Here is a 13,268-nt window from a genome sequence, read left to right as displayed (position 1 = left end):
GATCTACATACATCCGGTAAAGGGCCATCAACATCGAAACATTCACCAAAACCTTCGGGGATTGTCCTTATCGCTCCGAACAATACGAAAAAAACTAGAACTTTCGTTCAAGAACTTTAACAATACATTTAAAATTTTTAACGAAAGAATATTTTTCAAGAGATGTATGCATTCTTAACCATTAGCAACATTAACATGCATAAATGTGTGCATATGTCAAGCTCATATGAAATGAAAATACATACATACATACATCCATACATATCTATATATATATAAATGTACTCCCGACGTTAATTAACGCTAGCGAATGCACTAAAAGCAACTTTGCTCGTACAATTCTCATCGAATATACACACGAACTCCATTTTCAACCTGTGACTTTTGTCTTACATTTTTTATGACTTCATTTTGTATGACTTCAAAAAGAGTTTTGTTAGAAAGTTTTCTGATACACCCGCGCAAGATTCAAATTTAGGTAGTCTTAGGCTGACGGCAGAGTTGGAAGCGAGAAGCGTTGCTATAATATAAATATAGAAGGCTATGAAAGTTATTTCTTATGGAAAATTCTAAAAGAGACCAGTGTTCTAGGAACGTTTGAAGCTTGTTAAATATGTGAAAATACAAATTGATTCTCGCCTAGCATAGCTTTTTGCGGGCACTCTGTCGTCAACCTTAAACTTTCTTTTTCATATGGGAACCGAGCTAGTCTAGTATTTGTAATATATGCATATATTTATATTCGCCTGATCAGCCAGTAATATTTTTTTTACTCTTTCTGGCTCTTGGGTAATGAGTATTATTAATTATTTAATATTAAATTCAACAGGAAGTTACTTCCTTAAAACAAGAACTACTTAAATATTTACTGTGCATATCCTCCCAAAATCATCAGGGGAGACAAACATACTTCATTCGTCACACAGGCATGCATGGAATAGCTCAATTATCCCACACTCTTCAAATATTTACATCCCAATATATTCGTAGGTACAGTAGGGCGGTCCTTATAAATCAAATACACAATATTTTTTAGTCTTATCTAGTCAAACGGTAATACCGAGGACAAAAATATCACACATAAATATTAGTCCAGGGGGGAAATTCTGGTTCTGCGAAAAGAATTAAATGAAAAACAAGTAAGGAAGGCTAAGTTCGGCTGTAACCGAACATTACATACTCAGCTGAGAGCTTAGCTGCGTTGGTTTGGTAGGGTTTCGTAGATGGTTTATAAGTGGTTTTTAATTCCATATCACATACGTTTGGGAAATATCGACCAAATTGTAGACCAAGGGTGGCGTTTTTTGGAACGATTTTCCTTCATCCTTTGTCAAAAAAGGGGAAATCACCATGTAGGAAAATGAACTTGAGGTAATCCTGGAATGAGTTTATATGGCATGGGTATCAAGTGAAAGGTACTGAAGAGGGTTTTAAAAGGGAATGGCCCTTAGTTATATATGTGAAGGCGTTTTCGAGATATCGCCCAAAATGTGTGCCCAGGGTGTCCCAGAACATCATCTGTCGGGTACCGTTAACTTATTTATATGTGTAATACCACGAACCACATTTCGGCCATGATGGCAAGGGCTTTTGATTTCGCCATGCAGAACTTTTTCATTTTCTTCTACTTAATATGGTAGATGTCACACCCATTTTACAAAGCTCTTTCTAAAGTTATTTTTTGCGTTAAAAAACCAATCCAATAACCATGCTTCATCTTTTTTCGTATTTGGTATAGAATTATGACATTTTTTTTTAATTTTTCGAAGCTTTCGATATCGAAAAAGTGGGCGTGGTCAGAGTCGGATTCCGCCCATTTTTAATACCAATATAAATTGAGTTCAGATAAGTACGTGAACTAAGTTTAGTAAAGATATATCGATTTTTGCTCCAGCTTTCGTGTTCACGGCCGAGCGTAAGGACAGACGGTCGACTGTGTATAAAAACTGGGCGTGGCTTCAAACGATTTCGCCCATTTTCACAGAAAACAGTTATCGTCATAGAAGCTATGCCCTTACCAAATTTCACAAGGCTTGGTATATTTTTGTTCGACTTATGACATTAAAAGTATTCTAGACAAATTAAATGAAAAAGGGGGGAGCCATGCCCATTTTGAAATTTTCTTTTATTTTTGTATTTTGTTGCACCATATCATTACTGGAGTTGAATGTTGACATAATATACTTATATATTGTAAAGATATTAAATTTTTTGAAGATAGTCCTGAAATTACGTCAAAATGGTTACGAAAATTATCCCAAAATATTATGCAGAAAGGTTTTCAAATGATCCCAAAATAGTCGCGAAAACCGAAACTATTTTGAAATAGTCCTAACATGTGCCTGAAAAAATCCACATTCCGAAGTAATCTTGAAATGTTTCGGGGATAGTTCCGAAGTGCAGAAAAGTTCGCGATGTGAATTCAAAGATATTTCGAATTAAAAACGTAAACCAGAGAACGAAGTTATCCCATTCAAATGGGTTCAGCAGCTCTAGTGGACCGAGTAGTAACAAAGCCCGAAAAATTCTGGACTCACCAAACTTTTGGTAAGTCACGATAGAAACTTTATGGAAAGTTTTTCAACCATAAAATCATCGGCTAAGTAGCCTAAGCAGAGCACGGTTTTCAAGATTATAAAAATTTCATGGCCCTTCCAGTAATTCAAAATTATCAGCGTCCAAAGCATTGATTAAAAATCAAAAAGTGTTATTGAAATTTTTTGCCTTTGATTTAATTTCATTATTATTCTTTTCCGTATTCACGCAGCTGCTTTTTCATTCAACTCTCGCCCTATCGACCTCACAGTCAAATAATCATTTTCACCTATTTGTACATAATTTTTCACAACTACATGCTCACGTGCATACGTAACTAAAACTAAATAATTTTTTGGTTAGTCGTTAACCTCGAAATTGCCATGCGGCCATTCACTTGTTCACGTTGGTGTGGCGCACTCAGAATTCCCTTAACCTAGGCTTTTTTCTGCCCTTGCATGTAGTTGAGTTGCGCATGCCGTCGTTTGCATTCGTCACTCAGTCATACTTAGTCGAAATGTCCGAACATCACTACCACTTTGTACTCAGCACCTACAGAAGCAGCATAATGGAAAACTACGACCAAATAACCTTAACCTTGAATTGAACATTTCGCCGCACAATAATATTAATTTGGCCGCTTTTACTCGCTCTTCTACTTTGTTTAGAGGAACATAAATTATTATTTTTTTCATGTCAACAGTTTACGCTTTAACAGTTTTACGAAGCTCATTTATGACTCCATACTTCGTATATTTATTCGCAAACTAATAGTTCTACGATTCTGAGGAAAAATTGTGTAAATATGTAAATATGAATTTAATGTAATTGTAATAAGTTGTAATTGAATATTTACCCGTAATAAAAAAACAGCCAAACCTTCAAATATAAAATAAAAATTTTTGTTATACAGGTTTAAGATTTAGGGTGAACTTAAAAATTTAACTGGCCTATGAAAGACAATTTTTTTTTACAAAAAATGTTTTTATCCGATAAATTAACCTTAAAGTTTATGCGAGAAAACGGCCCTCAATCTCCCAAAACATTTATTTTGCAAAATAAATAATCTCTTCATCTACAACGGAGGAAATCTTTACGTATTCGTAAAAAAATCGAATCTAAATAGACTGGTATGTCGTAATATGCGTATGTATGTATGTATGTATCTAAACATTTTAACTGCTACCAGACGAAACGGACTTGCTATAAACTATAACCATGACAAGGACAATGGCAGTGACGAGGTTATATACAGTTATAATAGCTATATATTTGCTTACGTATGCAAGCTAACGAAGTTTAGGAAAAAAGTATAACCTTAAGCATGTAACAAAAGCATGAAGTATAAAATTATGGATGTAAGTAGTTAAAAAAATATTAGGATACTCCCTGATGAAGATGCGAAAGCATTGAAACGCGTAGATGGGTTAAGGAAAATTTTAATTTTGCCTATAAACCAACCGGCCGAAAAGCTCCAACTCAGAACATTTATTTTCGTTTTAATTTGTGTGTTTTTCTCGTTGGAATTTTACACCAAAGAATTAAACTTAAACTTTGTACACATATTTTAAAAATTAAAAAAAAGAAAAAATCGAAAATGTTCAACAAAAATTTAAAGTAAAACAAGTAAGGAAGGTTAAGTTCGGGTGCAACCGAACATTACATACTCAGTTGAGAGCTATGGTGACAACATAAGGGAAAATGAACCGAGGGAAACCCTGGAATGTGTTTGTATGACATGGGTATCAAATGAAAGGCACTAAAGAGTATTTTATGAGGAAGTGGGCCATAGTTCTATAGGTGGACGCCATTTAGGGATATCGCCATAAAGCTGGATCAGGGTTGACTCTAGAATTTGTTTGCATGATATGGGTATCAAATGAAAGGTGTTAATGAGTATTTTAAAAGGGAGTAATCCTTAGTTCTATAGGTGGACGCCGTTTCGAGATATCGCCATAAAGGTGGACCAGGGGTGACCCTAGAATTTGTTTGTCCGATATCGGTATCAAATTAAAGGTATTAATGAGAGTTTTAAAAGGGAGTGGTGGTAGTTATATATGTGAAGAAGTTTTCCAGATATCGACCAAAATGTGGACCAGGGTGACCCAGAACATCATCTGTTGGATACCGCTAATTTATTTATATATGTACCTGCCAAGATTTCAAGGGTTTTTTATTTCGCACTGCAGAACTTTCATTTTCTTCTACTTAATATGGTAGTGTTTTTTTCTAAAGTTATATTTCGCGTCAATAAAACAATCCAATTATTTTCATTTTTCGTAATTTTCGATATCGAAAAAGTGGGCGTGGTCATAGTCGGATTTCGTTCACTTTTTATACCAAAATAAAGTGAGTTCAGATAAGTACGTGAACTAAGTTCAGTAAAGATATGTCGGTTTTTGCTCAAGTTATCGTGTTAAGGGTCATGCGGAAGGACAGACGGACGACTGTGTATAAAAACTGGGTGTGGCTTCAACCGATTTCGCCCATTTTCACAGAGAACAGTTAACGTCATAAAATCTATGCTCCTACCAAATTTCAAAAGGATTGGTAAATTTTTGTTCGAATTATGGCATTAAAAGTATCCTAGACAAATTAAATGAAAAAGCGCGGAGCCACGCCCATTTTGAAATTTTGTTTTATTTTTGTATTTTGTTGCACCATATCATTACTGGAGTTGAATGTTGACATAATTTACTTATATACTGTAAAGATATTATATTTTTTGTTAAAATTTTACTTTAAAAAAAATTTTTTTTTAAAGTGGGCGTGGTCCTTCTCCAATTTTGCTAATTTTTATTAAGCGTACATATAGTAATAGGAGTAACCTTCCTGCCAAATTTCATCATGATATCTTCAACGACTGCTAAATTACAGCTTGCAACAATTTTAAATTACCTTCTTTTAAAAGTGGGCGGTGCCACGCCCATTGTCCAAAATTTTACTAATTTTCTATTCTGCGTCATAAGTTCAACCCACCTACCAAGTTTCATCGCTTTATCTGTCTTTGGTAATGAATTATCGCACTTTTTCGGTTTTTCGAAATATTCGATATCGAAAAAGTGGGCGTGGTTATAGTCCGATATCGTTCATTTTAAATAGCGATCTGATATGAGTGCTCAGGAACCTACGTACCAAATTTCATCAAGATACCTCAAAATTTACTCAGGTTATCGTGTTAATGGACGGACGGACATGGCTCAATCAAATTTTTTTTCGATCCTGATGATTTTGATATATGGAAGTCTATATCTATCTCGATTCCTTTATACCTGTACAACCAACCGTTATCCAATCAAACTTAATATACTCTGTGAGCTCTGCTCAACTGAGTATAAAAATCGGAATTTTGTAGCCCGTTATACTCTAGTATTTCATCGTACTCAGGGATTTATTTTTTGTGAGGAAGAATTAAAAAAAAAAAATCCAAAAATTCAACGCATCTTTAAACGACCTAATAGCTACACAGTATTCACAACTGCTTTAAGTTCTGTTAATTTTTGTTCTGTTAAAATACAATGCTTACTCTTTCCGATTTCCTAAGAATTCAGGTTCATTATTTAAGAATAAAATTCACAGCAATTCAACGAATGCTAAAAATTTGCCTTAAAAATTTTCAAATTTTTTTTAGGTGTTTTCTGAATTTTTTCAAGTACGCAGTTTTGTAGCTCATTCAATTGATCTCAGCAATGCGCAAGTTTCAAAACGATATCAACTGCCGTTGAGCTTTGAGATTTTTTTTCGAGCGTGTTGCTCATTTTCTTTCATACAAAAGACGGACAAAGTTTGTTTTGTAATAATCAGATATTAAATACATATTTTCCCATATTTGCGCAATTTCCGTATATCTACTAAAGCAGCAAAAGGCAGTATCACATAAAAACTTGTAAGTAAAAAAACTCAACACTTGCACTCATGTCAGACACGTGTGACGTTTAAAAGCTTATACTTACATACTTACACCAATATGATAACGTTACTTTCTACCCATGCTTTATAGCTTTTCATATTTGCCCTTCTTAATTTTTTCCTACTACCTTTCACTGTGGGAAACCTCGTATTTTTATAAAGGGCCGACTTTATACCTTTTTATACTCAGCTGAGCAGAGCTCATAGAGTATATTAATTTTGTTCGCATAACGGTAACCCGTAACGGCATAAACTAATCGAGATAGATATAGACTTCTATATATCAAAATGATCTGGGCGAAAAAAGAAATTAATTTAGCCATGTCCGTCCGTCTGTCCATTAACACGATAACTTGAGTAAATTTTGAGGTATCTTAATAAAATTTGGTATGTAAGTTCCTGGGCAATCAATCAGACCGCTATTTAAAATGAACGAAATCGGACTATAACCACGCCCACTTTTTCGATATCGAAAGTTTCGAAAAACTGTAAAAGTGCGATAATTCATTACCAAAAACGGATAAAGCGATGAAACTTAGTAGGTGGGTTGACCTTATGACGCCAAATAGAAAACTAGTCAATTTTGGGCAATGGGCGTGGCACCGTCCACTTTTAAAAGAAGGTAATCTAAAAGTTTGGCAAGCTGTAATTTGGCAGTCGCTGAAGATATCATGATGAAATGTAGCAGGAAAGTTACTGCTGTTACTATATGTGTTCTAAATAAAAACTACCAAAATCGGATGACGAATACGCCCACTTAAAGAAAAAAAAAATTTGAAAGTCAAATTTTTACAAAAAATTGAATATCTTTACAGTATATAAGTAAATTACGTCAACATTCAACTCCAGTAATGATATGGTGCAACAAAATACAAAAATAAAAGAAAATATCAAAATGGGCATGGCTCCGCCCTTTTTCATTTAATTTGTCTAGAATACTTTTAATGTCATAAGTCGAACAAAAATTTACCAATCCTTGTGAAATTTGGTAAGGTGTTAAATTCTAGGACGATAACTATTTTCTCTGAAAATGGGCGAAATCGGTTGAAGCCACGCCCAGTTTTTATACGCAGTCGACCGTCTGTCCTTCCGCTCGGCCGTTAACACGATAACTTGAGCAAAAATCGATATATCTTTATTAAACTTAGTTCACGTACTTATCTGAACTTACTTTATCTTGTATAAAAAATTGCCGAAATCCGACTATGACCACGCCCATTTTTTCGATATCGAAAATTTCGAAAAATGACAATGCCATAATTATATACCAAATACGAAAAAAGGGATGAAACATGGCAATTGGATTGGTTTTTTGACGTAAAATATAACCTAAGAAAAAACTTTGTAAAATGGGTGTGAAAAAGTTCTGTAAGGCGAAATCAAAAGCCCTTGGATCATGGCAGGAATGCTGTTCGTGGTATTACATATATAAACAAATTGGCGGTACCCGACAGATGATGTTCTGGGTCACCCTAGCCCACATTTTGGTCGATATCTCGAAAACGTCTTCACATATATAACTAAGGGCCACTGCATTTTAAAACCCTCATTAATACCTTTAATTTGATACCCATGTAGTACAAACACATTATACAGTCACCCCTGGTCCACCTTTATGGCGATATCTCGAAAAGGCGTCCACCTATAGAACTAAGGCACACTTTCTTTTAAAATACTCTTTAATACCTTTCATTCGATACTCATGTCATTTTCCTACATGGTGATTTTCCCTTATTTGACAAAGGATGAAGAAAAGTCGTTCCAAAAAACGTCACCCTTGGTCTACAATTTGGTCGATATTTCCCAAACGTATGTGATATGGAATTAAAAGCCACTTATAAACCATTTACGAAACCATACGAAACGAACGCAGCTAAGCTCTCAGCTGAGTATGTAATGTTCGGTTACACCCGAACTTAGCCTTCCTTACTTGTTTCAGTTCATTTCGCTCGTAAATGGGGGTATCTTTGTATATTTATGCGCGTCTATCACGTCGTCATCCATAACCATGAGGCATACGTGGCGTATGAGCAACATTTAGCTGCTCAAAATGGTACATTGAGTAAGGCCTTAGGCACATCACCGCCACTTTATTAGTTTCTCTACTACTTAATGCACGAATTTACTCGGGAGTTGCGAAATTCTTTTATTCTATTTCCATATTAATTTTTCCCTTACCCGCGGCTGTTAAAGCAACAGCGTACGCAATTTGCTGTTCGTTTTTCCTCATTTCCTCTTGACTTTTTTCGTTTTTTCTTCTTCTCTTGTTTGCATAACCTAAAGCATTTTACAAACACACATATCCAGCCCTGCTTACGTATTTTCTGTTGTGTTTTAACACCGCCTTCTCACCACCGTTTTGTTTTCTCCTGAGGATTTCTCTGATTTTTCTGATGTCGATTGACGCAAAACGTACGACGGCTGCCAATATTGAATTATTGTTATATGTTTGTAATTGCAATAGGATTATTATAGGTAAGTGGCAGGTATGTATTTACTTTTAAGTTGATGACTTTGCCTCCCTTTAACAGTTGCTACATCATTTTCTACTTTGCTGTTTGTTTTCGCAGTTTATTGTTGTTTGTTTAGTTTTCTTAGGCATTGCTGGCTGATCACCAGCAACGGGATCGAGAATAATTATTTTGCTACGTCTTTTCACTTTTGCTGTTGTTATTGTTATTCTGTCACAATGCTGCTGCGATGAAATATTTGAAGCTTATTGCTAATATGAAATTTACATAATGAATTCTCCTTTAACAGTAAATTGAAATTGCAATTAGTGGCTGCTCAACGACTTACGTTTTATGTATCTATTGATATCTTTAAAAATATTATCGAGTATGGCAATTAAATTGCGTAGGAGAATATTTTGTGTTTGCTCAGGATATCTATTTTTTTCCTTTGTAGTCCAAAGAATAATAAGAATAACTGCAAAAACAAAAAAATTAATAAAACATAAAGAAAATTTTAGCACAAGAATTGTTAAACGAATAGGATGGCCTTATTTGAAACATGTTGGCCTACAAAAGGGCAGGTCCACACCAAAACAAACCATTTTAATATTATTTTCCAATAAACATGTTCCATTTTAGGCCAAAAAAAACCAAATTTGACAAGGGATAACGGAAAATCTTTCCAATATATGTATGTACATCCAAACAAATTTCAACTATCCATTCAGCTAGTTATCAAAGTGCGTTTTTCTGAATTGATCCTGATCGCAAAGGATTCACGTGACAGTCCCGAAAGTATCATGGATCGGGGTGGTGATACTGCCAAGTTTGGAAAAATGGCTTTGATCTAAATTCACTAGTTAAGGTCACACGCTTAGTAGTGTTAATGATTAAAATGTTATTAAAAAAATAATTTAAAAAAAATTATTTTAAAGAGACGCGAATCCCTCTTTTTTCAAAATAATATGCCTAGTTGATCTTACTGGTTTAAAAGTAATAAAAAGCTTAGTATTTTCAGAGGACCTGGGACCCCTTTTTCAAAATTGTATAACCATAACATCCCACCTTAATTATTTATGTTATTAGATAAGATATTTTTACTTTATTTCATTTAAATTTGTCTAAATTGCATTCTTTCCTCTTTTCATTGCAGGATCTTTCATGCAACTACGCTACCTGTTTTTAAAAATTAATCGTACAATTACGGCACTTATACTCAATTACAAAAAAATAAAATAGAATTAACAAAAAATTAATACCAAATAAAAACAAACACAAAACTGCATAACCGTCCAACAGTGAAAGCTAAGTTTGCCTTTGAGCGGCAACATTTGGTTTTCCTGGGAAAATCATGAAGATTTTTAAAACTTTTTACAAATTAACATAAAAAAGAGAGGGAAGCATCTCCCTTGAAAAGTGTATAAAAGGAGCACTCTAAACAAGCAAAATTAAACAGCGAAACATTAAAATATTTACCAAACAAAAATATTTTTTCAATAATCCTTAAGGGTGTTTCAACTTGGATTTTGCGCGAAACAGATTTTATCAAACAAACATTGAAGGTGATAAAAGCACAAAATGGGTAGAAAAAAAATACAAATATCACGCATCACAGATGAGCGGAATCGGCAGGTAAGGAAACCCAAAATATATATTTTTTTATTTACTTTTGAGGAAAATACACTCTAACAAAGATTAAGAAAAAGTACAAAAAATATGTTAGTATCTTGCAAATATTCCATATATTTAACAAAACGTCCATGAAGATAAGTATTTGTACTAAAAGACACTCTGGAAAAAGCATATAGCTTAAATGAAAAAAGTATCTTGAAAAAAAAAATCTATTAATTGAGTAAAAACCTTATATTTTTTTATAAAACTTACCGTTACATCAAGAAAAAATGCTCCCCAATTTTTCCAATTTAATTCCAATAGAACTTTGAAACGTTTGACTCCCTTGCGAGGACGGAATTACTAGCGCTTTTGTTAAAATGAAGAAAAACATTTCTTAATTAAAAAAACAAAATTAAATCAAACTAAATTGACCGAAAGTAAAAAATCACTCCCAATTTTTCTTATTTCAATAGCTGTTTTCGTCAGTTTTCGGTTTGTTTTTTTTTTTGGGTACAAAAAAACTTTAGTACAAAGTAATTTTTTCGGGTTGATGTATTCTCTTCACAGAGAATAAATATTCTGTACTGCAATGTTATTGCAACTTATTCACTCTATCTCATCGTGACAGCGGGAGCTTGTTGGCATGTGCCACCGCATTGGTGCAATAGCGCACTGACCTGTGAGGACACCCGTAAATACTCTTACTACACATTTGTTTAGCTTGAGAAGCTAGTTTCCTTCTCAATTTTCTTTTCTATCCATGAATGGTCATAAGGACCTTAAGGCCTCGCAATCATCCCGGTTGACCAACAGCAAATTCTCATATTCCTCAGGAGATAACCCAGCGGTGATTCCCTCTGCAAATTCATTCCCTCCCGGGCGGGGTCAAGAATATATTTAGGTGCCTTTCCTTAGTTTGGGATCATAGCTTAATCATTACTGTGGATGAAATATGCATCAGGTAAATACCATTACAAAAAGAGTCCATGCATGAAATAGTGAAACCATACAGTTGTTTTCACCCACTTGCCACCAAGTGGGAATATCAGATATTCTTACCTCTGCGAATATTACGGGGGGCTGGCTGTATGGTTGCATGTATGCGTGTGTGGCATTATATTCATAAATATCCACTGTTGCAAGAACACTTGCATTATCTGTCGGCACTTCGTGTCCTGCGTTGGTAAGTGGTGTCTTGCAAAATCGATTCATTGGAATTCAAGGCTGGACTGCACAACGACAGACACTGCACTGCTGCCAAACAAGGTTCGTAGCAAAGTAGTTTAGGCTTAAATTATAAAATTAATGACGGCATTGTAGTAGCAGACGTAGTTCAGGGATGCACTTGTGAGTGTTTATATGTCATGGAAAGAACATATGAATAAAAAAATTAAGTTTAAACTTATGTAATAAATACACTCCATAATTCAATATTATTTGATACATAAATGAAAGTCTAAGTAAAAAAGCTTCTATATAAATCTTTGTTTTCTTGCAGGTTACGTTCAACAAGCGCAAATTTGGCGTAATGAAGAAAGCTTATGAGCTATCGGTTTTGTGTGACTGTGAAATTGCGCTTATCATTTTCTCATCAAGTAATAAATTATATCAATATGCCAGTACAGATATGGACAAAGTCCTGCTCAAATATACCGAATATAACGAGCCTCATGAGTCGCTTACGAATAAAAATATAATTGAGGTAAGTAAAAATCATTTAAACGTGTGCCTTTTTTTAAAAAACTTAGATTTATTCTGGAAATTTCGAAATATCGCGAACCTAGTTCAAAACAGCGATTGATTCAAAATGATCGCAAATCAATAGCGATTATATCAAGGAGATAGACGCCTAAATCTTCGAGTGTTTGCATTATCGTAGTTTGAGTATCTTGAAGACACCACTTCGATTGCCTATCGAGTGCTTTTTAACGCATTTCCACCTAATTTTGGTTGCTTGTCTATCTTGCGTTTCGATGATATCATCACTAATGTTTTTGTTTATGAATTTATTATTTCTATATTTATAATTTTTTTGGTCTTTTTCCTTTGTCTTCTTATGCTAATTTTCCAATAATGCAGTAGTTCTGATTTCAAATTTCGAAATTCAACGTGTTTTAACACTTGCACTCCTTGCTACTAGAGACCCGGCGTATTTGTAAGCATTTAATAAGCGGGAAATATAGTCAAATATAAATGTTAAGAAACTCAGTTTCACTGCCTCTTTTATAAGGAAATCCCTTATTTTGGTTACAAACTTTTTTCATTAGCCAACACATGCCCTTTTTTTTCAAGTGAACTAAAATAGTCCAACTTGAAACTTCACTTTATTTCACCGTAACGCCGCTTACATAGCCTGTCGGTGTGGTAGAGCTCCCTAACTCTTTTGTTTCTACTAGCGTTTGGATTATTCGCGTAACACATTTTCCAATAATTCTGTCATGTACCGGCGTCTCCTCTTTGTCTGAAGCTTGCTTCTATTCCTTCCTGTGTATATGTGTGTATGATGTTGTCGTAGTTGTTGTAGCACTATTTGTTTATTTGTGGCGTGTGTTTAAGAATTGCATATTATTATGCGGTACTATCCTAGGAGGGTTTGCCAAACTACTGTTGAGGGCCCGCCTAGCAAAATTTTTTTCTAATTGAAAGGGACTTGTTTCAAAATGTTCGATGTTGTTTCGCCCGTGACTTGAACCCAGGACCTCCAGTTTGGTAGATTTTGAACAGGAATATATAAGTACAAAATTAGTTTTTCAGTGC

At 34.4% G+C, this 13,268-nt stretch overlaps 1 protein-coding gene across 3 annotated transcripts in view; it reads left to right on the top strand.

Annotated features, from left to right (window-relative positions):
* Mef2 (myocyte enhancer factor 2) overlaps positions 1 to 13,268 on the top strand; it is a 253,687-nt gene that overhangs the window by 213,694 nt on the left and 26,725 nt on the right. For all 3 annotated transcript variants that reach the window (XM_067776891.1, XM_067776889.1, XM_067776888.1), the window contains exons 6-7: positions 10,051 to 10,529; positions 12,010 to 12,213. In XM_067776891.1, the coding sequence (XP_067632992.1) occupies positions 10,476 to 10,529; positions 12,010 to 12,213 (258 nt within the window). In that variant the 5' untranslated portion in view covers positions 10,051 to 10,475. The remainder of the gene's footprint in view (positions 1 to 10,050; positions 10,530 to 12,009; positions 12,214 to 13,268) is intronic.

Source organism: Eurosta solidaginis, chromosome 3 (assembly GCF_040869045.1).
Source record: "Eurosta solidaginis isolate ZX-2024a chromosome 3, ASM4086904v1, whole genome shotgun sequence".
Taxonomy (NCBI): Eukaryota; Metazoa; Arthropoda; class Insecta; order Diptera; family Tephritidae; genus Eurosta; species Eurosta solidaginis.
Note: the sequence above shows the minus strand (reverse complement) of the source record. Positions and strands in the feature narration are given on the sequence as shown.